General features: G+C 43.5%; 2 protein-coding genes across 2 annotated transcripts; both read right to left on the reverse strand.

Moving 5' to 3' along the window:
- Positions 1 to 1206: 1206 nt before the first annotated feature.
- PtA15_1A747 (uncharacterized protein) lies at positions 1207 to 2691 on the reverse strand (the record flags this gene model as incomplete). The annotated part of the gene is made up of 4 exons (XM_053165806.1): positions 1207 to 1392; positions 1497 to 1598; positions 1673 to 1958; positions 2033 to 2691. 4 exons carry the CDS (start codon positions 2689 to 2691, stop codon positions 1207 to 1209), a joined length of 1233 nt encoding a protein of 410 aa, XP_053016961.1.
- Positions 2692 to 7322: 4631 nt separating this feature from the next.
- PtA15_1A748 (uncharacterized protein) lies at positions 7323 to 27138 on the reverse strand (the record flags this gene model as incomplete). Its single annotated transcript, XM_053165807.1, has 5 exons — positions 7323 to 7330; positions 7412 to 7630; positions 7710 to 7841; positions 7927 to 8222; positions 26297 to 27138. The coding sequence occupies 5 exons, from the start codon at positions 27136 to 27138 to the stop codon at positions 7323 to 7325; spliced, it is 1497 nt and encodes a 498-aa protein (XP_053016962.1).
- Between the last annotated feature and the right edge of the window lie 107 nt (positions 27139 to 27245).

The raw sequence follows: 27245 nt of genomic DNA on the forward strand, positions 1-27245 counted from the left end.
AGTTCCCTTGGCTGGAGATGATTGGGAAAAAAACACAGTATAGATCATTCCTCAAATCACCCCCTACCAATGGCTGAGCGTCTAATTCCTCCTCCACCACGAGGCCGCAACAAGCTCATCAACTGATCAGCTTGATCACTTTGCTGCCAAACGCTGTAGCCGAACCTCATGAGTGATGGCATGAGTCATCATGGGTCACAACACGTGCAATGGATAGGTAATCTGAGAGAGCTCTTCAACGCAGCAGCTTATGTATTTCCGAGTCGCCTTGGGGTCTGATCTGGAAACCAGGTGGCACTAAAGGGGTGAGAATATAAAATCCGGAGACCAGGACGGAAGCTTCCCCTTCCCAAACAGATCAGGTCCTTTCAACTTCAAGCCATCGAGAGCACTTTCACGGCCCATCGCACAAACAACCAGCCACTTTTTATAAGCTCTGCGAGATGTACAGAACAGTCACATTAGTTTTTGTTTCGCTTCTCGTGCAAGTTCTGATTGGCCCTGCAGCTGTTGTCAAAAGTCTCAAAATAATCAAGCCAAGGTCGCCTTGCACCGCCGAACAATGTAACAACCCACTAACGGCGACTCCTCAATGCTGTTTGTGATAAGAGCAAGATATAATGGTATGAGCAGTTCAATCAGTAGTTATATTCCAAATGACAGTTGAATTGAAGAACTCACAGGTCGTCTATCCGTTTTTTGTCTGAAGCATGTCGTGAACACCTGAGAGCCGACTTCCTTTGATGGGGCCAACAATCGAACTGCTCGCACATCTTCCGAACCCTTGGTCCGGTCCCATTTATCTCTCATCCACATCGGTAGTACTAGTTTTGTTATCAACAGACCTCCTAGGTCAACTTAGCTCCCCTGTGTGGCCTAGCACATCTTGCAAGAGCACTAGCAAGCAATTTAATCGATATGAGCACAGGATTTCCCTTTGAATGAGACTAGTGAGCTGCCAATGAGTTAGGTTGATTATAAGTACTGCCTAATCACTTGAGAAGCAAAACAGCTGAAATGACACATAGGATGAGCCCTGTGAATGTAATCCACCACTTGATCCAACATAATTGGAACCAAATTCCCATTTACGCTGTTCGTTTGATTGGGAAATATTTTTCCTGCTTGCAATTTATGAGTTTGGCTCCTGTATTAGCAAGACAGTAGAAAGAGTTGCCGATTTTGTGCGATTGTCGCGTCTTATCTTCACGCTTTCTTGAGCTTGGCGCTAAGGCTACTTGAGGTGATCGAAGAAGACCTTGAGAAGCCGATGATCAACATGCCAACGATCCAACTGTGTCCAATCAAGAAACCGATACTGCTCAGCCAGACGGCTCTGAATTGGGGCTCGCCCAAGAACTCCAATCGGTAGGCTTGAGATAGCCAGATTGCCTTCAAGAGTAAAAACCAATCGCAAAATATTACTCTTCAGTCTTCTTGACTAGAAGTGGCAGATAGATACTGATTGTGGTAGAAAAATAAATACATGAACGTACTTGAGTTGAAACCCAGATTACTGCCACCGCAATCGATTCGGATGCTGTTAGTTTAATTTTCGTCACTAAGAGTGGGATGAACCACAGGTACCACATGAAATACTACGATTTCCAATCATCAGATAATGTCAGTTTAAGCTGATTGGAGACCTTTGCTGTCTGTAAACAGTACGGACCTGGGAAGTGACGACTTTGTTGAAAATGACAAAGACGTAGGTTTGGATGAAGCAAGCAAATGGTAAATTTTGGTCGCCATAGTGGAAGCCGAGGGCCAGACTGAGGCTCATCTGGGGGATGAAGCTGACCAGCGGATGTTGAAGGACCTTGACCAGAGTGGAGCGCTCCGACAGGGCAGAGGTGAACCGCAAATAGATCGGATAGAAGTAGGGCGAGAAGTTATGGCGATGGTCCAGTCGGCGTAGATGATAGAGGTAGCTGGAGTCAAGGAACTCGTGCCCCCAGCTATATGAAGCCAACCAACATGAATTTAGAAACCTCGAGATCGATCAAAGACGGAAGAACTGGATTGGACTGACATGATATACATCAGCAAGTTTAGTAGCGAAAACGCAGTCAAGCTGATCGCCCCGAAGCGGAATTGCGAGCGGTTGATTGAAAGCCAGCCGAATCTCGAATGGGCGTGTTCACCGAGTCGAGCCCACACAGCGGTAGCGTAGATGAACGGGTAAATCTTCAGATGTACGGCCACTCCGAGCAGGATAGCGGCCGCGTCCCATTTCTTCCTTTCGGCCGAGTACAGGAACCCGATGATGACGACTCCGAGCAACGACTCACTAGACCCCCGGGTCGAAATGTTCATGACAAAAGGGTTCAACAGCCAGATTAAACAGACGAGTCTTCCGTGAGACGATGCGGTATTGCGGCTGGGACAGAGTCGGTAGAGCATGGTCCCGATGAGCAGGTCGGCGATCCCGAATAGAGCTTTCCCCCAGCATGGATGGATGAACTCGTTGGGAGTCAGGATGAGTGCCAGAAGAGGCGTGTAGCGGTAGGTTGCTCGATCGTATGGCGATCCTCCTGAAAGCAGCGCTCGGGCGGCATCCGAGAAGACCTGATAATCAATATCAGTATATTTTAAAGACGAGCGACTATCATGATAAACCGAGTAGCATATCAGGCCCAATCGAAGGACGAATCCCGGTATCAGTCCGAAGCGTATAAATGCATTGACCATGGCTGAGAATCCGGAAAACTACATCCAGATCTTCAAGTTTACCACTGGATCAATGCTGAAGAGGTCTTCCTGGACGTGCAAGACAAATATGTATGTACATACATGTTTGTCAGTCTAATCAGTCATCTCCAGTCCTGGTCATGAACGAGAAGGTGAGCAAAGAGAAATGAGAATGAGACTCACATTGAAGATAACTGGCGTAGCACCGCTTTCCCTTGACCTCCGCCGGACACCATGGATCTCAGCCAAAGCCTAACTTGACACAAGTCCCCCTAACTTAGCTAATTCCCTCCTCGGGGGAGCCGAAGGAGGGTCCCTGCGGGACGGCGTCCCCCCTCCACAAAGAGAGGGACTTGGTTAAGTGGATGACTTCCCGTGGGCTAAAAAGCCAGATCTGTCAGGCCAGGTTAAACCTTACTGGCTGGTGAGAACTTGATCTCAATCACTTTTCACCAGCCAGTAAGGTTTAGATCTGTGAAATTTTAGTCTGTACGGGGGGCGTAGATCCTACGGGAAGTCTTCCAGTTAGCAAGTCCCCCCTGGTGAAAGGCTCGCTGAGGCTGGCCGCGACGGCCCCTCCCGCAGGGAGGGACTTGTGCACAAAGTCAAAAATTTGGCTGAGAAAGAAATCATGAATGGCTGGAGGAAAAATACTTGGCATCACCCAGCCTCCCCCTCAGCTCCTGCGCACCTGTCCCAGAGCCAAAATATACTTCAGAACCTCAGTTTTCTTTTCTTTTCTTTTCTTTTCTTTTCTTTTCTTTTCTTTTCTTTTCTTTTCTTTTCTTTTCTTTTCTTTTCTTTTCTTTTCTTTTCTTTTCTTTTCTTTTCTTTTCTTTTCTTTTCTTTTCTTTTCTTTTCTTTTCTTTTCTTTTCTTTTCTTTGCCTGTATAGCCCCTGTATGACAGGCTGCATGCAGTAATGTGATTGTGAGAGAATCACTACTTTCTTTGTTTTTAACTTTGGGGCCTCAAGGGTTGCCCCATTGGGATCCTGGGGCAATTTTGCACTGCTGGGACCCTTTGCGGCATGCCCCTCCCCTGCCCTGTGGACAGCGCGGCACCCTTCTCAAGCCAAACAGCCGCCCAAAGGGGTTTTGACTGCCTGTACAGGCCTGTGGCTGGATTTTTTTTTTTGCCTCAAACCCGCAAGCTTTTTGAGAATGGCTGTCTTTGGTTTTAGCTGTCTTCTGGTGCCAGTTTGATGTTGCTTAGATTCACAGTGCGCAGGGTTCTCAAAGTTCAAAACATAAGAATTTCAAGCCTTATGGGTTCAAGTTCAATGTTGAAAAACTGATATGGACCAATTTGCTGGGGGTAGAGGCATAGATCACATTACACAAGATTCCATATCAACTTTTTGGCGTTTAGTCCAAGAGTAATTATGCTATGATTTTATGTCACCCAACTTTGAGAACCCATGCCATAGGCCAAATTACACTTAAAAAAAGATGAAGCAGGATGAGGCTTGAAGGTACATATCTTACACTGTACTTCTACTTCATTGGACAAATACAGGCATATTATTGTTATTGAGATTCACATAATGTCTAGTAGGGCTGAAAGAAATAGATCACAATATTTGAAGCCAATAGTCATTAAAGAAATTTCTCTGTTCCACCTTAAACAACAAACTGCCGCCCACAAACAAAAAAAAACCACAGGGGTTCAACCGCAAGAACACCACGTGGGAGAAAGTTAGTCCTCACTGGATCTGCGGTGGGCTGTTGCCATGCCAGCTCAAAGGCCCCTCTATATATACCCTTGGGTCTGCATTTGAATTGCACCTTTTTTCCCTTCTACTTTTGTTTGGAAAAGTGTGTGGACCGGAGCAATCTTGTTGGATAAGGCTAGCAAGTCCGCTTTTAGGTCAGGAAAAACGTGTGGTCCAGTGCAATTTTGTTGCATAAGGCTAGCAGATAATCTCATCCTGGTGCAATTTTGTTGGATAAGGTGTGAAGCCTCTTGCTTCCACCTGCCTTAAAAGGTAATGTTGCTTGTCATCTCTTTCCTTTATACACCGGTGTTGGCTCACTACTTCACTTTCTCTCTTCTGCTGACCTACGGACAGCTTGTACATTCCTTCTTCCTTTTTTTGCCACTCTCAGCCAACCTCTGATATACTGCCGTTTGCAGCCTGCTTACATCTATGGTATTCAAAATTGCATAAGATTTTTTTACATAAAATCATAAATTGCAGTTTTGTCTGGGAGATGTCACTTAAAGTTTTATGCACGCTGACATCTCCCAGCCAAAATTGGCTTTATGATTTTATGTAAATAGTGACATATGCAATTTTGAATACCATAATCAGAGCCTCTTTCATACTTATACATATCCTAAACCATGTACATCAACATATCTATCTCAGCCGGAATTCTAAGTCCAGCCACCCTTTGTATCCTCTTGGAACCCAACAAGCTCATCTAATGAAACTCCTTAAATCCTATCCTGCAGCTCCTTCTTCTTTGCCAAGCCGTTCCATCCCTTGGTCTATAAATATACCTCCTTCTCTCTGCAATGGAACATTAAATCAGTTTGCTTGCATCTTTCCTGATCTTGAAACCGGCCAGCATCACAAAGGCTAGCAGTCAAAATTGTAATTATTACAAGACCAATTGGACTGCACTCAATTTTGCCAATTGTTTTCTCTTTTGTTGTTTTGGATGGAATTTGGCTTGTTCCGGATGGAATTGATTTGATGAGGAGCCCCAAAAGACAGCATAGAAAAAAGCACAATGTTAAAACCCCGCAAAGCAGGGGGACTGCTGAATAAAAAACTTGTGCCCGGCCAGCCAGCTTTTGGCTATTGGTGGGACTTGGGAGAAAAATATCCCTGCGGTTTTGGTGGGACTTAGAAAAAAAAACCCTGCCAAGAGGTTTCAGGTTTTTTTGGGACTTGGCAAAAAAAAGCAGGTTACCTGAACCACTTATGAATCAAAAATTCTGCTGTTCTAGTTCATTCATTGTGCACACAGAAAATCTCAGGAAAAATGGTGCTGTTCTTGTTCATTTGTTACGCACATCACAGTCATTCTCAACCACAATCCAGATTTATTTCCCAACAAGAGCACAAAATATCATCTTGACCATAATACATAATAATGTGTATTTTCCTTTTTTAAGAGCTATTTTCATGGGATAGAAAATAATTCTCTTTGATAAGATATTCTCTTTGATAAGATATTTTCTTTGATAAGATATTCTCTTTGATAAGATATTTTCTTTGATAAGATATTTTAGAAAACTTGATGAATACTTGATTGAAATAAGCTCATTTTGCTCAGCCTGACAACATTCTATTGTGCTTGTTTTCTTAGATCAACATTTGATTTGTGTCTTCTCAAAAGCATAATTGTACCAAATGCAGGCCACAACATATGTGTTTCACAAAATGATCAAAAATTATGGCTTTCTACCTACTGGAAACAGTTTGGAATATTTCAGCACCTTGCAAATGCAGCTTCTGCAGTTGATCTGCTGCAGATTGGCAAAGTCTTGACTCAAGATGATGATGTGGCTCAAATTTCTTCACCAGGTGTGCATCTATAATTGTATTCTCTTCCAGCCAATTGCGTGTGGAGGGGCATGAACTGGTGCTTAAAAAACATTAACTCAAATATAAGTCTAGATTCTATTTTTCACAGCACTTATCTTGCAGAGAGGTGCATTTTGACACCATCAAATTATGACTCCAGGTTGATTAATGTTCAAATGCTGGTTTCAGTTCTTGGTGAAAAGATGGAGTCAATTTCTGTTGATAAGCCCAACAAAGAGGCTATGGATACCCTGCATCCTGAATGTCTAGCTAAAATTAACTTGCAAGGATTCCCAGAGCACCAGCTGAATCTTCAAGCTGGAGCTCTGGTCAGTAGTTGTGTTGTTGAGGAATCTCAGCATTAATGAGGGACTGTTGTTGGTACTAGATTCCTACTTCTTAGGATCCACCAAAACACAATATAGGGTCTGATTCTCACAGGGCCCCTTAAGGGTAAAGAAGTAACTTTCCAAAGACAAAATTCTTTCAAGGGTGATTCATACATTATATCATTCTACAAGCATCAATTTCCAGTTGCATTGACATTTGCCATGACCGTCAATATGTACCAATGACAAAGCATGTAGCATGTAGTCTTGGTTCTGTAAAGTCAAGTTTTTGATCATGGTCAATTGTATGTGGGCTCTCATGTGTGCAGGATGTAGTCAATTTGGAAGAAGACCCCCAATCAAAAGTTGTGAATGTTGTAAGAAAATGTGCATTTTTGTAATCATAGTTTTTGAGTAATCCAATATATTATTCTTGATACAAGAATGATGTTTTTTTGGCGCTGGTATGTAGTACTGGAGAACATGAGAAAATTGTGGCCTGGAGAGCTTGGCGGCGGCGAAGCCGCCTATGAACTCTAGTTAAAGAAATACATGACATACGTTACATGTATCTTCAAATTCCACAGCGTGAAGCTCCCCAAAAGAAGTGCAAAACTGGACATTCTGACAGAAGAGAATAAAAGGATAGGTCAGGATTGAAAAACAGATCGATCCCCGGAACGGACGATGGAAGACGAGTATATGAGATTATTTACGGGTGATAGTAAATGACGATAGTAAATCACGGGTGATAGTAATGATACCTCAGGGTGCTTAAGGAGAATTTGTAAATGTGAGAAAAGAAGCAATCAGCGATCAGTCTAATAATGATCTTTGTGAGCAATTCAACTGACTTTGGACCCGAGGCTCTTCGAGCGGAGCAATAAATCTCTCCCAAATTCCTCTGAGTCGTGCGTCCCATCCATTCGGACCGGTCAACCTGGGTGCAGGAATCCACACCGGCGAGTTGTCTTCTGGATTGGGTCCAGGGATTGCATTAGGCAAGGGTTCGGGCTCAGGTTTATACTCTTGCCCTGTGAATTTCGCCCATCTTTCAAGGGTCCACTCCTTTTCTATATGATCCTCACAGACCAACAGAAGTCAGCATTTTGAAAGCATGTCAGATGAAGAGAAGTTAAAATATTTGCGCACCCGAATGGAAATATATGGGGACAAGAGATGTGCTGCCGGCAACCTGGCAGCTAGATGGATCCAACTCGTATTTTTGGGTCGCTTTGAGAGCCACTTGCGGCTGCTCGACATAAATCTCACGGCCTGGAGGAACTTTTCCGTCAAATTTTGCCAAATCGAGTTAGTCTGTGATCACACTTTCAACATGCTCGAAATAGGTTCTTTCAGAATAACCTACAGATAGAATTGAATGTACGGGCAAGACTTTGCGGCGGAGGTGGACTGTCACAAGGGGGGTTACAGGGGGCAGGCATAGGGTTGTCTTCGGTGGAAGACGCCTCGGAGTACCAACTGTCGGACAACTCTGACGGAGTTGGCCCGGAAGAAGATTCATCAGGCCTACAATGCTTTGGAGAATCCCTGGATTTGTCTGGGAGGGTACGAGGTTTATCGGACTTTTTAGGTCGAGAAAAACGAGAAGGCTTTGATAGTGCGCTTTTTGCTCTTGCGTGCCGCATTTCTAAATCACTAGGTCTGACTGGTTATCAAGAAATTATTAGTATGGATAAGATCGAGCAGATAAAGTTGAGCGATGGGGACAGAGTGCCCAGTAATTCGTCGGTGAGTGAGGCTTTAAAAAGACCACGACGGATAAATACTCGGGTCAATAAATGACGACGGCCAAATCCAAGGGCCAGCGGGTAAAAATAAGTACATGATCCTGTGATGTTCTACCGAGAATTTTCTGAGCTGGCCAAGTCAAGAATCGATGTATACCTCCCTTAAGCTGCTGAATTCTACAAGATGACAAAAAAGCGACTGTTACAGCTATCTTCTCCACTTCGATTTTCCCTCCTGATGCGCAGTGCAGCGCCAAACCAGAGTTACATGCCGAAAAACCAAAGGGCCTGTCCTGCTCGAATGAGGTATTTCCCGAACTACAATCATGGATAAGAAGCAGACGAGGAGTGATTTCTGAGACTTCGTTTGGTCTGCAAGAATATGTACGCACTCTCTTGCCTTTATGTCCCGGACTCTAGCTGGTTTTACATGGGAAAATGTCATACATACATGTACACCGATATGGAGCAAATATTCTGCCATCACTCATATCTACTGTATTCGCCTAACAACCGCTAATCGAAGCGTGATTTGTTTGGAAACACGAACATCTCTTCTTCGAAGGATGAAGTCATGACGGGTAAGCCGCAGGCGCACGCACGCCTCCAGTCGTCCTGTTTGAACATTCTAGAGGTTGCGCTCTAGACTAAGAGATTTGATCAAGTTCTTTGGGTAGAGAATACCTTTCTTTAGCATGAGTGCTGCAATAGGGTCACATAGTCAACCCAAGATAACTCTATCAGGCGATTATTTATAGGGGGTTAGCAGCAGCCTGACACATCACAATGGACAGTTTGATATCAGCCGATCCGTTAGAACTTGGAAGAGCTCGCCCGTCCCAAGAGGTCGTCCGTTAAGGAGAATGTGGCTCACACCTTTTATAATCCTTAGAACATTTTTCAATTTCGTTGGACCCGCGTTAAGCTGGCGGAATCCTGGCAAACCGTCAGAATTTGAGAAAAGTAGGTCGTGTAGGCTTTGTCGAGTTTTGCAAGTGTCGATTGAACATTTGTCAAGGTAGTTGCGGTTAAGTCGGCTTGACTGAACCCTCAGACTCCATGATTGAATTCTGAGCTCACCAAACTTTCCGCGATTTATAAGGTTTGGAGTAGAAAAAAACCACGGCAGCAATAATTCCCTCAGCCAGCAGCCTCTGGCTTCCTGGGCGCTCCAGGAGTATTCGATGTGTATCAGGCGTCGAGCGCTGCATGATGGGGATAACCGTCGCGAAATAATCTGTTCATGAACTGATCGAAGAATATCACAACCCTGACTGAGCCCCTCCCCCCCTTACCGATAAGTTTCGCATTTTGATAAGTTACGACCTATGTGAATGAGACCAACGTGTACTGTCCTCTTCACTTCATACGACAGAGATGACCAGCAGAATAGAGTTCCCCGGATTAGAAAAACAGCGTGACTGAGTGAAAAACACCAATGCCAAATGTCCCAGCCAATGATCTGTTTTGCTTCCCTTGTGAGACTATCTTTCACATTCAACTCCACCTCACACCGCCTCTTGATACTACTTTGCCCAGATTTCAAAAAAGAGGAATTAGTAAGGACATGTCCCGAAATTTGATCTATTCGCTCTGCTTTTTTAGATTATCCTGTCCTTTGGGATTCCACCAAAAATGAAGCACTATCCAAAACACCGGACAGAAAGAAGGGCTTGATTTTACACTATTTCCCAAGGTGAGATCTGTCAGTAAGTCTATAAATAAAGATTCACTGCGGATTATTAGGATGGTTTTTATTTTCTTAGGGTCGATGTACGTAGAACAACGGCCTCATGTATTGTATTGTTGTGATCATAACGAACACTTGTTTCATGTCACGACTGCGATTCCTACCAGTACATACCGTTTTTATCACGTCGCTCAATCAAATAGGTCCGTATCTTGTTCTCGATATTCGTCACTGTTTATTTTGCATTTCAGCTGAAAGGGTCTACCTTAGAAAGGCAGTCTTCTCGATTGAGCCTGTAAATGTGTTCTTGCTGTATGGTCAGAACGAAGGCTGTCCACAAGACGCGCGAATGACGAGAACAAATATAAGTTGTTGTCTGGTGAAATGCTTGAGTTAGTTAGAAATAGGTCGTGAAGTCAAAAAAAAAGTTTGCGGCAAGCCACACTCTCGATGCGATATCAAGGCATCGGCGCAACTGATCCCAAAAGGTGATAGCTGAGTTCGTTGGGATAAGAGGAGAAGAATTGAAGTAGATTGTCTGAAGCTTTCTGGGAGATACGCCAGAGCGAGGCTTTTTTTGCCACTTGTAAGCCGAGCGAGGCATCCAGCATTTTCGATATGTGCGAAGGGATGAGTATATGCCTTTTCTCTGGGTGATCAAGTCGAACGGCCTGCAGGCGTAAGAAAAACAGGTTATGGGGGGTGAGCAGATTGACGGCCGGAACCTTTCTTCGTTTGGAGCCTGGGATGCCGATCGGGCGGGCTCGGGCCGTGATATTATCGGGCGGGCCGGGCCGGTTTTACCAAATGGCCGCCCGCCCCGAACCCATCTAGCTGGCGGCCCGCCCAGCCAAAACTTTGAGAATGTGATTTTTTCTTCTTTTTTTTCATCAGGATAGGGTTATTTGAGCCTATCAAATACTCCCTTAAGTCTGCAGGTCAAGGTATCATGGGTACACCGCCCCGGGTACCGCTGGTACGGCCATCCCTAACTCCCTAGAGATAGTAGCTAGTCATAAACAAAAGAAAAAATATAGCTAATGGCCTAATAGGCATAAATCAATATTGCTTTTCCCGGTGTTAGAAGCCAGGCGCATGCTGAGACGATGGCGGCCAACTTGATTGAGCCGGTGGGAATCTACATAGCTGATGGTGACCAGTTCCGGTCGGTAGTTGAAGGCACTGGACACCAGCGGGGCACCCCGGGGGAATGGGGGGGCAACAGGCTGCCTGCGCTGGCCCGACATCTGTCACGGGTCTCTCGGGCCGGATTTCCCTAAAAAGGCGGCCCACGCCTGGCCCGAACTTAACTAAAGTCCCTCTCTCGCCTGAGGCTTTGCCGGAGGGACTTATGACTTATCAGGAATTCTCGCGTGAGAGAACCAGATATTTCAGCCCTCATTTCGTTACATCCACCGTATCTCATGTAATTCTCAACCATCATTCACAAGACCAACTTTTTATACATTGCATGCTTTTTCTTATATTTTACACATTTTTCAGATTGTCTATTTCTTAACTCAAAGTTTTTAAACATTTGATTGAGAAAAGAATAATTCAATAAAAGTACAGCGCTTTGGCTGAGCGCGCTTGGACCTTTTCTGTGTGATCCGGTCAATTTCTTCAAAAATGAGACTTTTCTAAAAATAAAAGAGGGATGAAGATTGAGGCAAGGGAGTCTAAAATTATATGAGAAGGAGGGGCAGATGCAGGTGTACCATCCACCAAAATCTTAAAAGGTTTACAATGGGGACAGTCAAGACGTCGTAAAGTTATAAACCTTACCTGTAACTGCAATGGTTCTCACACACAATGTAGTAACAGCCTCATCATGGGCTTACACCATACTTGTATCACCTTAGTGTGCAATGTCAAATCAATAAGCAATTTAAAAAAAAAAGACCAAACTTTTTTTCATCAAAAATTTCACCAAGAGGTGTCCTTGATGACTGGAATGGACATGTCATCAAGAGGTCCCCCCCTTGATGACCGGAACAGGTTGGTCATTGAGGGGAGGAGTAGGACCTCTCAATGACCAGAACAGCAATGACTGACCTGTTCCGGTCATCAAAAAGGTTGGTCATGGTCATTGAGGGTGCTCCCCCAATGACCAGCACGCACTTGTCATTGAGGAGAGTAACAACTTCCCTTGATGATTGCACCAGGGACCGTCCTTGATGACCGGTCTATGGTCAGTCATTGAGGGCAGCTGAAAGCGGGCCCAGGGCCAGGGGTCCGGGGTTTACCCAATTAACCCATTGGGGGAAAGCCGTACTTGGGGGTGGTACCCGGCTACCACACCGCTTTTTTTAAAAAAAAAAAAACCCCGGCACCGCCTGGCGGGTGCAGGCAGTACCTGCCCGCGGGTGCCGGGTACCAGTTGACATTCTTTATGCTCATCACCCTCCAGTCACTCTTTGTCACGCTGTTCTCCTTGAGTTGCTTGCCCTTTGCAAGCCTACTGAACAGCTTGGAAAGAGCACAGTTGAGCCAGTGGAGGACCATTTTGGTGAATGCACCAGTGCTCAATATTGGAGAGGCACCCTGGAAGTGGGGTTTCCCTAGCAAAAAGATTGATACCGTACTGCAACATTTTTGTTGCTGAGGCGTTGAGGGTTGGTTTTATTGGATGGTGGTGGAGGGCCGGATGCTAGTTGACTGCTCTGGGGCTGGCCGGGTGCACTTGAATACTGGCTGCTGTGGCCAAGATGATTGTCAATGGCAACATCATGGCCTTGGAGCGGTAAAAACAGAATGACAGCAATGGTGGAAAGCCTTGAACATTGGGAAAAAATCCAGGAAAATCCTGCAGATCCGCCCAAGGATTCTTCAAAACACAAGAAGTGTATATGTATAATATCACTTATGGGATTGAGACACTGAAATAATATTATTTCACACTGACTGCAGATTTGGCTGGTTCTGAAACAGAATAACCAATTGGCAAAAGAGTGATGTGCTCTGGAGGGAATGAAATCAGTGTCATTGTAGATCAAGGATCAGACTTGGGGTGAGTTCTTGACCAAATCTATGTGAAGCAAGACAAACAACTAAAGAAAACATTTTTTATTTTACCTCAAAGTAGATTAACAAAATTACTCATCAATAACTATTCCCAAAAGCTCCTTAATTGTATAAGCTCACTAGACAGTGAGTTTTTCAATTTAATGAGAATACTGAAGCCAACAACAATGGGAAGTTACGTTATCCGTAACGAAAAGTAATGGATAACGTAACTAAATTGGTGCCGTTATCCTTGCGCTAACGGCAGCATTGTTTTAGTTACGTTATTTTTTGATTTTTTTTCTGTTTTATTAGACCCGTTACGTTATCCCCCGCAATCTGAGGAGGATAACGTGCGGATAACGCGGGTTTTTTGCCTATTTTACGGTGCTTTTACGCCAGATAACGCGGTTAGCGCGTTATCGGCGTTATTTTTTGCGGCATCAAGGCGGAAATTCGCCTCTGTTACTTTATCCAAAAGAGCGCAGGAATATTTCACCAGATAACAATAACGCGTTATCTGGTAACGGTGGGAAGTTACGTTACAAAAATCCCGCTGGATAACGTAACTTAAGTAACTTCCCATTGTTGAAGCCAAGCAAGAAGACAAAGTAATGACAAGTAATTACTTATACTCTCAGGTAACGTTGAGAAGTCTAGATAAGACCATTGCATTGCGGTTTTCAATATCAAACTTATCATTAAAGTAATGTCAAATTCTAAAAGATCAAAGTATAAATGAATCATTAACACTAATATATATAATTTTTACTCTTTTAGATTATATCTTACAAATCAGAAGAAACAAAGAGACAGAAGATTATCCCGGTAGTAGAATATTAGTGTTATTCATTATTTATCCTCAGATAGCAGTAAGATTATTATCTGCCTTAAGGTACTATTTTATCTATTTTATTTCTTCAAATAATTTCACTTAAAAGATATTGATCAAAAGAAATAAACCTTTAGTTGTCTGAATTCTTTCACTGCAGAGCCTCTTTGGCTGGAAGGAATCCCTTTTGGTCATCAGGGTTGTACAGCCTCTTTGACTGCAAGGAATCCCTTCCAGTTTAGAGCTGGCCCCTAGTACCCAGTTGCAGGTACTAGGCACCCATGGGCCAGGTGCGGGTGTCTGTTTTTTCCCCAAAACAATTGGTGGGTACCCGTCCAGGTACCCGCCAGATACCCGTCCAGCCTACCAGGGAATACAGCTAGCTGCGCGGCTTGCCTGCTACAAAGCTTTCCTGGTCACAGTACGGGGGACAGCGGGGTACCTGCACTGCAGGAAGCCCGCCACCAACTCCAATCCATCAGGACCTCTGCTCACAGCCTCACTCCTGACTGCCCAATCAAAACACCTCACATTGTTATGGTGCAAAGCAAGAAGCAATCTAACCCCTCACCCAGATCCCCGGAATCAAGTGACAGTTGTGTACTTATCCCACATTTAAACAAGAAAATTAAAACAGTATTCAATTGTGAGCCTGAGTCTCTATAGTGACAGCAGGGCACAAGAAAGAAGGGGGGAATATTTGGATTTCTTTGGATAAAGAGAATAAAAATATAAGAGAGAGAGAGAAAGAGAGAGAGAAACTGAGCAGGATCAAGGTAAACAGATATTCAAGGTTATTCTTGTGGGAATGCACGTCCACTGGCAATGCTACCTCTTCAGAAGAGTGCTGCCAAGCTGTGCTAGAGAGTGCTACAGCCTCCTCTCACCAAAGAAACGTGGAGGGTCTCTGGATTAGACAAGTTTAATCCAGCCACAATTTTTTAGCTTCCTTCTGGATAGTCAAGGTTCTTTAAAGGGAAACCTATGTGGTTTGTTTCTTGCAAAAACCACAGAAAAACAATGCAGATATGAAGGGACAGCCCTGTGATCAAGAATGAGGCAAAGGCCAGCAAAGAAGAGCAGATCAAGCAAGACACAGAGTTGTACCTCTGAGATAAGCAAGGTTCAGTGAAAGAGGTTACTTACTGTCAATATCTTAGGCGCCTGTGACAGTAGGTATACTGGGAGTGTTGTGAACTCTTTGGTGGTGATCCTGGGTTATCTGGGGTGTGTTTCTGGTGTGCTGAAGTCTGTAGATCCGCCTCAGGCAAGGGGGATCCTGACTACAAAAATTTTCACAGTTTGCTTATGTAATTTACATATGTACATGTGGTTTGGCGCGCCTGGTAGCGCTGACACGTCACAACTGCGCATGCGCGCCACAACTCAATAACTCAGGGAAGGAGTGTAGTTACAAGGAATTGATAAGTTGTAACTAGGGTTAAAATTGCATGAGGAAACAGAAGATGAAGTCAAAAAAATGTTATCTCTAAAGATGAAAAAGATATGAAGTAATTCTTATGTAAAAAGTAGAAAAAGGCAGACTTTAGGTCAGCTGAGTTGACTCTGAGGCTGACATTCCCTACCACCAAAAGGGTTGGATTTCTGTAAGAAATTAAACCACAGGGCTAGACCTCTTCTCACTTCTGAATTTCCTGAGAAGGATAGCAGAGTCTGGAATGTCCTTCTCAAGGAGCCATTCATCATGATCAGCACTCATGCCTTTGTATCTAGCCAAGTGCATCATAACATCTCTGTTCTCTACTCTCAATCTCTTGTCTCTGAGAATCTTCTGTATGACTTTACTCTGAGGGGTCTTATCCATGGGGGGAATAACAACTTTAACTTTCTGTCTCAAGGGGAACTTATCTCGATTGGGGTCTCTGTATGGTTTCACCAAGCTGACAGGGAATGTAGGATGTTTCCTGCTAAGCTCTTCAGTCAGAATCACTTCTACAGCATTCTTTCCATGTAAAGCTTTCACAAGGAATGGTCCAGTAAAGGAGTCTCTCATCTTCTTAGGGCCAGACAAGTTGTTGAAGTTTGCTGTGGATATCAGGACTTTATTACCAACTTTGAAGGATAGTTCTTTGTGAGTCTTGTCCCATCTTTCTTTATTGTAAGATGTAGCTTCTGTTATGCATTGCTCAGCATGTTTTCTAGCTTTCTCAAAGATTTTCCCATAGGCAAGAGCAGTAGGATGAATGTCTACAGAGTCTCGTTTCAAGAAATTCCTGGGAAGGTTTGGGATCCAGCCTTTCTCCAGGATGGCCGGAGGTTTTCCAGTGGTTGAATGAATGCTGGTGCAATATGCTAGCTCAAGGATTGGTAGAAGTGAAACCCAGTCATGAGTGTAACCATCATTGTCTTTGAATTCTAGACCATATGCACAAAACCTCCTGATCATATCTTCCAGTGTTTGAATCATTCTTTCAGCTAATCCATCAGTCTGGGGGTGGTAATCAGTGGAGAAGGAGAGTTTGGTTCCTAGCATACTATGTAAACCAGTCCAGAATTCAGATGTGAACTTAGGATCTCTGTCAGAGATGATGATTCTGGGGATGCCAGTTCTAGGCATTACTCTGTTCCAAAACAGTATGGCAGTGTCCATGGCAGAATCATCCTTGAAGTAGGGTACAAATATTGGGGTCTTAGAGTATCTTTCTACTATTACCAGACAAGCATTGAAACTAGCAGCTCCTCCAGGGGAAAAGGAAGTTACCCAATCCATGTTGATCACATCCCATGGCTTTGAAGGTTCTTCAATTTTCATGAGCAGTCCAAATCTCTTGCCTGTGGCTTTATTGGCTTTCTGGCATCTATCACAGCAAGAGCAGTATTCACCAGTGTCTTGTCTCCAGTTAGCCCACCAGGCTGTATCAGCCAATTTCTCCAATGTCCTGTCTTCAGAAAGATGACCAGAGTAGACACTGTCATGGCATTCATGCAAGATGGTGTTGATACTTTCTTTGTCAGCTAGGACTAATACAGAATTATGTTTTTCTCTGAAGTAGATGAGGCCATCAAATATAGAGAATCTTCCTTCATCATATAGCTTTCTCCAAGGATCTTGTAGAGAATTTTTCAGCTGGGCATCTTTAGCATCTTTCAACAAAAGTTCAGACAATATAGCAGTGTTTTTATCTTGCTTGTAACCTTCTCTTACTGAGTCAAAGAACTCATTCTTGAAAGTAGAGACATGGATGCCCATGATGGGGAATCTATCATCATCTTTGTCTTCTGGGTCATAAGCAGGGTTACTAGGATCATTTGGCAAGGCCCATCTGCTAAGTCCATCCGCATTCTTTTGAATATTCCCATCTCTGTGGATTATAGTCATGTTACCTCTGTATTCCTGAATAGCAATCTGCCATCTGAGCATGTGTCTTTTGGGAGTCTTCATGTTTAGCAGTGATCTCAAAGCTGTGCAATCTGTTAAAACATGAAATACACTGCCATCCAAGTAGCAATGAAGTTTCTCTAGGGCCCAAACCAGGCATAAGCATTCAAGTTGGCTGGCACCATATCTTGTTTCACTGTCCTTTAGTTGTCTGGATATGAAAACAATAGGTCCCTCTTTTCTTACTCCATCAATGACTTGGACTTGATGTAAAGCAGCACCTAAACCAGTCATACTAGCATCTACATATAGTGTGAAAGGATGGGCCCAGTCAGGAAACAGTAGCAATGGAGCTGTTTTCAGTTTCTCTTTTAACAAGTTGTAGGCTACTATCCTATCATGAGTCATCTCATATATGACATCAATCCTTGTGAGCTCAGTTAGAGGTTTTGCTATCTCTGCAAACTTCTCATTGTGTTGTCTGTAGTACTCAGCAAAACCAAGAAATGATTGCATCTCTTTCCTACTACTAGGCACAGGCTTTTGGAGGACAGCAGCTACTTTATTCTGGTCTATTCCTATTGCAATTCCAGAGACAAGATGGCCTAGAGCTTTGATCTGATCAAATCCAAAGTTACACTTCTTCAGGGAGATTTTCATGTTCATGTTGATGACAACTTTCAGTATCCTGTCTATCCTGTTGAGGTGTTCTTCCCAAGTGTTGGACATAATGATGATATCATCAATGTAGATAATGACCCACTTCTCATCAATCTCTTTTCTGAACTCAATGTCCATCATTCTCTGGAAATGAGAGGGGGAATTCTTGATCCCAAAAGGCATTCTCAGGTATTCATAGATTCCTTTGTGCATAATAATCCTGAGCAGGTGCCTGGAATCTTCTGCAATGACATTCTGGTGGAAACCTTTGAGTACATCCATACTAGTCAGATACTTAGCTTTGGCTAGGTTGTTCAGAGTATCACTGATCTTGGGAATGGGATACCTATCTGAAGCAGTATAGGAGTTTAAAGCTCTGAAGTCTTCTACCATTCTGGACTTTCCATTATGCCAGGCAATGATTACAGGAGTGGTTATCTCAACTACTTCATTATGGCCAACTTTCCTCAGAACATTCAAGTTTACTAGGTCTTCAATATGCTGCTCAAGAGCTTCTCTGCTTTTGGGGCTGGCAGGATAAGGAGGTCTCCTGAGCAGAGGAGGATGTCTCTCAGTTGTCAACTTGAGGTGAACTTCATGGCCTTTAATGGCACCAAGGGGCTGATTGATGTTAGAGAAGGCAAGGTTGTTATTTTAGAGGACTTCAAAAAGTTTCTCTTTTTGCTCAATGGTTAGCTTATCACTGAACTTGGCTTCACAAAGTTTGTCTGCAATAAATTGTTGCAGTTGGAGATTAGAATTCTTTAAAGCAGAGATTTCATTTGAAGGACTCATTTTTTCTAGATGATGGGATTTAAAACTGAATTTCTTCCTCTTATTCTCATTCCCAATGGTGAAGAATCTCTCTTTACTATTTGTGATGTCAAAACCATACAGAGACATGTAATCATTTCCAAGTATAAGATAGTTGATTCTGGCATTTTTCATCACCACAAATTCTGCTAGAATTCTTACTGAACCTTTAGTATGAGGAAAAATCAAAGCCATTTCTATTATGCCCATTGGTTGTAACAACGGTGGGCCTCTAAACTAAACTAAATAAATCTACACAAATCTACCAGCGTAGCGTTCCTTACCATGCTCCACTACAGCCAAAGCAATACTCCAGAGGGATGTTTGTGGCGCTACACTAACACCCATCTAGCTTTTTAGCAGTTTTTACTTGCGTAGATTTGTGTATTTTGGTGTAGTTTAGTTTAGCAGCCCACTGTTGGTTGTAATTGGTCACTACAGCTGTGGAATTTAGCATGGTTGATTGGCATGAGCTTGTTTTCCCATTCTGGTATTATAGAATCTAGCAATCTGTTGCTGATGATTGGGCAAGAAGCTCCACTATCAAGAAGACATGAGTATTCTCTGGATTCAATGAGGACAGTAGTGAGATTAGCTTTTCCAGTAAGATGAGCTTTTCCTCCATCAGGTTTACATTTCATCAGTTTAGCATCCTCTATTTGGGAAGACTGGCAGGATTTGTCCCAGGTCCGAGGCTGATGAGTTTCAGCTTAAATTTCAGCAATGGAGAAGTCTTGGTTTATCTCACACTCTACAGCATGTGCTCCAAAATCAAAGTCAACTAAGGGATCATAGTTGGCACCATTTCCATTGTCCATGGCAAGGATCATGTGGTTGGTTCTATGATTCTCTTCTTCTTCATCTAGTTCTGATTCAGATTTTTGTGGTACACTTTGATCTTCCTCATTGTCACTCTTGGGATCATCATCATCATCCATTCCTACATTTTTGATTCTGTTCTTCTTCTTAGGGCATTCCCTGGAGAAGTGGCCAGTTTGTTTGCAGAAATGGCATATAAGTTTTTCCTTCTCAGGGGCAGAGACAGGATTCCTTTTTGTAGAGGAGTCAGTTGGCTTATCAGTTTTCTCAGGTGCAGGATTATTTCTCCATTGGGATCTGTTTGGAGCATTATAGTTGTTTGTAACAGGTTTATTCCTTTTCATGACTCTGTCTATGACTTCTTCAGCAATTATAACCATATCCTCAAAGATCATCTCAGTAGCATCTCTTTTATATCTGCTTTTAATAGCATGCTCAAGGTTTGGAGGGCATTGCTTTAAGATCTTCTCACAAATAAGATACTGACTGAGTTCAGGTTGATAAGCTTTCAGTCTTTCTCTCTGATTACCAAACCATTTATGGATTTTCCTCCCATCATAGGCAAAGTGATCACTCTCAAACTCCTGTTGCATTTTCCATTTCCAGTTCTCAGTGCCAAACTTATTTCTGATGGCATTCTTCCACCAAGCCCAAGATTTGTTTCCATACTGATCTCTGATGCCTAGGTACCAATTCCTTGCAGTGTCAGTCAACAATATTGTTAATCTACTGATTATCATATTATCTAGCATCAAGTAGTCTCTGAAAAGGATATCAGTGTTTTTAATCCAAAGTTCATGATTGTAAGGCAATTCTCCAGAGAATTTCTCCCAGTCTCCATTCTTAGGAATACCTTTCCACAATTCCTTCCTCATTTCAAAGTCTACTTCTCCATGATCAATGTAAGGGAATTCTTCTTGAGAATTTGCATTAGGAGTATTGCTTGAAGGTTTGGGGAAGTTATCTCTTGATGGTCTCTGGGGTTCAGGAGTAGGAACAGGAGGAGGGACTCTGTTTTCCTGTTGTTGCTCATGATGGACATTCTGAAAAGGATTATTGTATAAGAGATGTGGTGGTTGTTCTCTATCATCTGGTATTACCAAAGAATCCAGCTTTGTATGACACTTTGACTAAAAATCTATCTAAGCATATTGCAAGTTGTGTCAAGAGACAAAACAAAGCAAAAGATTCTCAAAAGCTTGTCAATCTTGGGTTTACATGCACAGGTGATATTGATCCACAAGAGGTGATGATCTTCCTCCCTTCCTCATTAAACTTGGACTGAAATTTATTGGGATCCTGACTTCATTTGGCAGGTACCCCAGTTGTGTGCAATTTGGTGTGCTCAATGAGCGCGTCCTTTTTCAGCTCTCAATGAGGAGGGGCACCAACCGCTCCTGCACCCAATTGTTCTGAAAAATCTACCCAGTCAGAAGGCAGTCTCAAACGACATATCTGGTTTGTATACAGCTGTGCAGGAGACTCATAGAATCACTTGAGGTTAGTATTCTATTGCCTGTCTTTGATGTTCCTTTCTATGAATTTCACTTTTTTTTTGTAGAATCATCAAGGTGCCCTGTACTTGGGGCTTGATGCTTGGCAATCCCCAAATGGGTATGGCATACTAGGAACTGTTGTATACCACTTGCTTCAAGACAGAACCGGTGGATACAAATTGGAGGCAATGCCTCTCAACTTTGTTTTCTTACAACAAAGCCATACCGGTGTGTATCTCGCCAAAACCGTTCAGATTATAGTGGAAAAATTTGGCTTGAAGGACAAGGTGATTGGATCAATCCATCTTTATTTTATTTGTATTACTGATTTTCTCTTTCTTTTATTCTAGATCTGCGGTATTGTCACCAATAACGCTACAAATAACCAGGCCATGATCGAGGAGATCAAAAGCTATAAGTGGCCCCGTTTCAAAGGTAAAGCACAATGGGTCCGTTTTTTGCTCACATCTTGAATTTAATTGCACAAACAATCTTGCGACCTTTTGGAAGCCACAAGAGCAAGAATACCACCACCACCAATGATGGTCAATCTTCTGATGACAAGGAATCAGGGCAAGAGGATCCCGAGGATCCAGATGAACAGATCACAATGTGTGTTTTTAATTTAGATTGTTTTTCTCTTCTTTGCTGACCAATCAATTGTTCCATTTAGGCTTAGCGGAGGGGATTTTGATTCTAGGGATGAGGACAAAGGCGTTGAAGATGAAGAACTGTGAGGAAGCACTTTGTCAACCAAGCTTGTGAATGCGGACAAGATTGAAATGGAGGTCAATGACATCAATGACCTGAGTGATAAGGAGGAAGGTGATTGCTATACTTCCAAATCATGCAACAAGACACTGGCCAAGGTAAGACATCATAACATTTCAATCTTTCAATAATTATTGCAGAACTTAATGACACTTATAATGATAAAAAACAGTTCCAAGCAATCTCAAGGAAGTTGAATAAGTCACCTAACTCAAAAGCCCATTTTGTGGAGCTCTGTAGGGAGTTCAAATGTGAGAAGCCACATAGAATCAGAACTGATGTGCGGACAAGGTGAAATTCCACTTTGGTGCAGTTGTCTAGTATTCTGCAATGCTTGGAAGCCATGTGAGTTGTTTCTTCTCTTACTCATGATATCAATGGACATACTACTGATTTCCTATATGATGCAAAAGCCTCGAGTGGCAGAAAGACAGACAACTTGGCACTGATTGCCACTATCACATCAACAAGGACAGTCTTGGATTAGCATCCAACCTGGTGGAAGTTCTCCAACCATTCTTTGACATCACGCTTCAAGTATCCACTAGTGGTGCAGCTTGTATATTGGACATTGTTATTTTTATTGACCAGATTAGCAGCCACCTTTCAACCGCAATCTCCAACAAGAAAGAAGAGTACCCTCCTGCCTTGATGAACACGTGCCGCGCTGCACTTAAGCTCACCAATAAGTATTACACTCTAACTGACTGCTCCCCGTTGTACCGGGTTGCTATGGGTAAGTTTTTCCATTTCTTCATTAGAACCAATCTTTCATACTGATTGCCATGTAAATCTGCAGTTCTTCATCCGTCATTCAAGGACAAGTATTTCAAACTTGCACATTGGGAACCCGATTGGATTGAAGAGGCAATTTGGCTCACCCGTGAGATGTCGGAAGCCCACTATAAACCTTCACCTCAGCCGACTTCATCCTGACCACACAATCCTGTTCAAAAGGTGAGTTTATAAGGTATGTATGACAAGCAAGCATCTTTTCAACTAATGCGGCCATATATGCTCACAGAAACCTCAGACCGGTGTCCTTGCCGGGTTGATTGGTGCATCAGAAGCGCAAGGAGGCAACTTGGCTACTGATCCGCTCACCATTTGGCTTACTGGCGGTTTGAGTTTGAAGGGGGATGGAAAGCCAGTCGACCCCCTTAAGTGGTGGATACAACAAGGGAGATCAAGAAATATGCACGAGGGTCTGCTCCAGATGGCCCTTGATGTTCTCAGCTGTCCTGGTTAGTTTGTTCATCTTGTATCTTTACATCATTTCTGTACTCAAGGATTTCATCTATGACAGCAACGACTGTGGATGTCAAGCAACCATTTAGTTTTGGAAGGGATTACGTCTTGGTTAGAAGGCATTGGCTCACTGCAACATCTGTCTGTAAAGGGATGGCGGTTGCATTCTATTCAAGGAATGGCAAAATTAAAAATGGTATGCTACGTAGGTGGAAGATCAACAAGAAAAACGAGTCAAAGAGACAGGGAAAGGAAAAATTGTTGAAAATATGAACAAAAATTGGTTTCCAAGGCGGTAATCTATTAGTTGAAGTTGAGATAGTATTTGTGTGATTCATGAAATGAATGTTTTGGCACACCTTTGCAGCCATACGAGCTTGACACCCGCGGATACTCGCAAAAAGTACCCGGGTACTCGCCGCAGGCAGCAGGGCGGGTACGGGTACGGGTGCGGGTGTGAGGAATGTGAGTTTTTTAAGGGGGGTACCCGCACCCGCCACGAGTACCCGGGTATGAGCGGCCATCACTAGTCCGAGAAGACCATTTGTGCTCGGAGTCGGCGGGCCAATGTGCACACTGTGATCATTCACACAAAGGCTTCACCAGGCAGCCATCGGCCTCGGCGTGTTATGTCTTCTCTCCCTGGGCTTCAGGGTCGGCATGGGTGCTAATGTCATCGGCCCTCTACCGCTGCGTTGCCGCCGAAGGACAGCTGCGGCGCACAGCCGTGCGCGAGGGGAGCGGGTGTGGCGGAAAATACCCGGATACCCGCCAGGATTCACCCAGAATATAAGACATCCGCACCCAAACACGCACACGCCTGCGGGTACCCGCCTACTCTTGGCGGGTACCCGCCAGCAGATAGCAGGTACCCGCAACGGGTTCGTTGGGGCCATCTCTACCAGAAAGGGAAGAATTTCATTTACTAGACCAAAATGATGAATGAAAGCATGATACAAAAGCAATAATCTAAGCACCACTTGTGCACAAGGAATGCAGAAAATCCAGGAATTGGTTTTCAACTTCATCAGAGAGCCACATGTCATCAGCTTACTCTCCAGTGAGATACATCTAGGAAATAGACAAGGAGAACTCTCTACAATTTTCCCCCTCTTTAGACGCATTAAAAATAATAGGGTCTTGAAAAATCGACTCCCGGAAATTAATTTTCCGACTCCCAAATGTTGCAGGTGTCGCGGAGACCGCTTCTGGACGTCTCCCGCGGGTCCTCAGGACCCAATTTTGGTCCGGGGCCCATTTGGGAGTTGGAAAATTAATTCCGCCATCCCTAATGGGAGCCGGAAAATTAATTTTGCAAAAATTGACGAAAAAAAAGAAAAAAATTATATCTTCTCACTGGGAGGCCCAAAGCCCCCCAAATTTTCACAGCGCGCGGAATACACCCTGAAGCTCCCATGCTGAAATTTTGGGCATCACCCCCGCCATAAACGGGGTGTGCTACTGTGCCTCTAATTTGGCGGATTTCCTACTAAGGAAATCTACCAAATCTTAGCTACAGCGCCCCAAAGTGCGCCAAAATTTCACAGCACAGAGTTAAATAACCTCTCTATAAATGGTTAGCTTATGGGCAGTACTCTACTAACAGAAATTGATTTAGAGGGGGTGGCGGCCTCCGCCACAGTTGATAGTGGCTCTGCCACAGTTAAAAGTGCCTCCGGTACAGTTAACAGCGCCTCCGCCACTATTAACCGTAGCCACTTTTAACTGTGGCGGAGGCTCTGTTAACTGTGCCAGAGGCACTGTTAACTGCGGCGGAGCCACTATTAACTGTGGCAGAGCCACTGTTAACTGTGGCGGAGCCACTGTTAACTGTGGCGGAGCCACTATCAACTGTAACGGAGCCACTATCAACTGTGGCGGAGCCACTATCAACTGTGGCGGAGCCACTATCAACTGTGGCGGAGCCACTATCAACTGTGGCGGAGCCACTATTAACTGTGGCGGAGGCCGCCACCCCCTCCAAATCAATTTCTGTTAGTAGAGTACTGCCCATAAGCTAACCATTTATAGAGAGGTTATTTAACTCTGTGCTGTGAAATTTTGGCGCACTTTGGGGCGCTGTAGCTAAGGGTTTGGTAGATTTCCTTAGTAGGAAATCCGCCAAATTAGAGGCACAGTAGCACACCGCATTTATGGCCTGGGGTGATGCCCAAAATTTCAGCATGGGAGCTTCTGGGTGTATTCTGCGCGCTGTGAAAACTTGGGGGGCTTTGGGCCTCCCAGTGAGAAGATATAAATTTTTTCTTTTTTTTCATCAATTTTTGTGAAATTAATTTTCCGACTCCCATTTGGAATGGCGGAATTAATTTTCCAACTCCCATTTGGGATGGCGAAATTAATTTTCCGACTCCCAAATGGGCCCCGGACCAAAATTGGGTCCTGATGACCTGCGGGAGACGTCCAGAAGCGGTCTCCGCGACGTCCGCAACTTTTGGGAGTCGGAAAACTAATTTCTGGGAGTCGATTTTTCAAGTCCCAAATAATATGAATAGGTACAGGGGGGAGAAGGAAACAGATAGAAAGAAATCAATTCCTCCTATTTTTCTCATACTCTATAAGTGGGCTATACACATATTCTGGGCCACCCTAGTCAAGTTAAGCCTTGAACATTTGGCTGAAGAGAGTTTTGAAACAGTAAAACACATATGTAGGCATGTTTGTGATTGAGTCTGTTGCAAAAAATATCAGTACTGATTGAATAAGATTATAGGAAGATTATTCCTGATGAAACATGAGTGATCCTTCTAATATTTTTTTGTTGAAATTTTCAATTGAGAGACAAAATAATCAATTGAAGAAAACCTGAAAATTTTTGGAGTTCTGATCTTCTTTCACCCTCAATAATGTTTTTGAAGCATAAAGTCTGCCTGACTTAGGAATCCAATCAGTTAAGATCCTCCAAAGCAATGTATTATAATGAACCTTGGCAAATTTTGAAGCATCATCTCCTTGCTCTTTCCTCCGATATGCTTGGTAAAATTCAATGGCTGATTCAAGAAAATTTGGATCATGTCCCTCCAAGGGGAGTACTGCTTCAATCATCTCCACATAAAATAAAAAGACCAGCAATAATTTTTCCATCTTTTTTTTAGACTTCAGAGGGATTTCTGTTTCAAGATTGATTTTGGTTTTCTTCTTCCAAAATTCAAGCCATGCGCCTCGGTGTTCCCATAGTTTTTTTGTATGATTGTGGACATATGTTAGTTTCCTTTGTTTTTCTCCAACTATGCCCCAAAAATGAGGCGCTTTTGCTTTGATAATACTGGCACAGTCTTGGAATATTTTCAAAGCATACTTGTAGTTGTTTTCATAGAGGATGATTTTCTTCTTCTCATTGGGATTCAGTGCCCGAATCTTGCCAATTATCTCTTTATCTTCAGGTAACAGGTTTTCTGATTTCAGAACCTCATAGGTAAATTCGAGTCTTGCAAATTGACCATTACAACTACTTGAAGGTTGACCTTTGAGATCATTGATGCGTTGAGGATTACTAACAGTTTCTATTACAATATCTTTTTGACGCGAAGCTAATTCCTCAGAATTTTTATCCGTTTGACTCTTTTTGAAGGATTGAAGTTGCATCTGTTCCTCAGTGAGAGTACTAACTGAATTGACTGGGTGTTTTTCTCTTCGAGTTGCTATGTGAACAAAATTCGATTCAGATTGTTCCGTCCTGTGCGAGGACACAGCCGGAATCAAGAGAAGCCGGGCTCTGTTGTCTGGCTGCGGATTAGGAACAAGAGGGGTACCACGAGCGGACACCGGTTGTCGAAAGCTGGCTGGGTTGCCTCCTGGCATCGGATGCAGAATATTTCTTACAGTCTCTGCATCAACAAGAGTCGTACGAGGTTGTCTCGCTTCAACCGACGCAATGGTTTGCTTCAGGATTCGGTCAAGGTTGGCTAGCCTGGGCGGCGTTCGATCATGAACGAGTTCTTTACCAAACACAGCCTGACTCAGGATATTTTCAAGGTTGATCGGGGAATCTGGGGACCCATGCGCTCCCGAGTTCTTCAAAAGATTTGTTTGCGGTGGATTCGGTGGCACGGGACCGGAGTCCACGTAAGACTTTATGTGAACCTTGTCTTTTCTTCTCCTTTCGGTCGATGACGTTAGAATGTGGGTTTCAACAGGCATAGCATACTTCGTTCCACTGTGAAGCTCTACAGGTTCTTGACGAAGAAGAGCTTCCCCCCCGTTGCCGGAGGATGGCGAAGGAGTAAGATTGGGGTGAGTTCCAACTG

Source organism: Puccinia triticina, chromosome 1A (assembly GCF_026914185.1).
Source record: "Puccinia triticina chromosome 1A, complete sequence".
In the NCBI taxonomy this organism is placed as follows: domain Eukaryota; kingdom Fungi; phylum Basidiomycota; class Pucciniomycetes; order Pucciniales; family Pucciniaceae; genus Puccinia; species Puccinia triticina.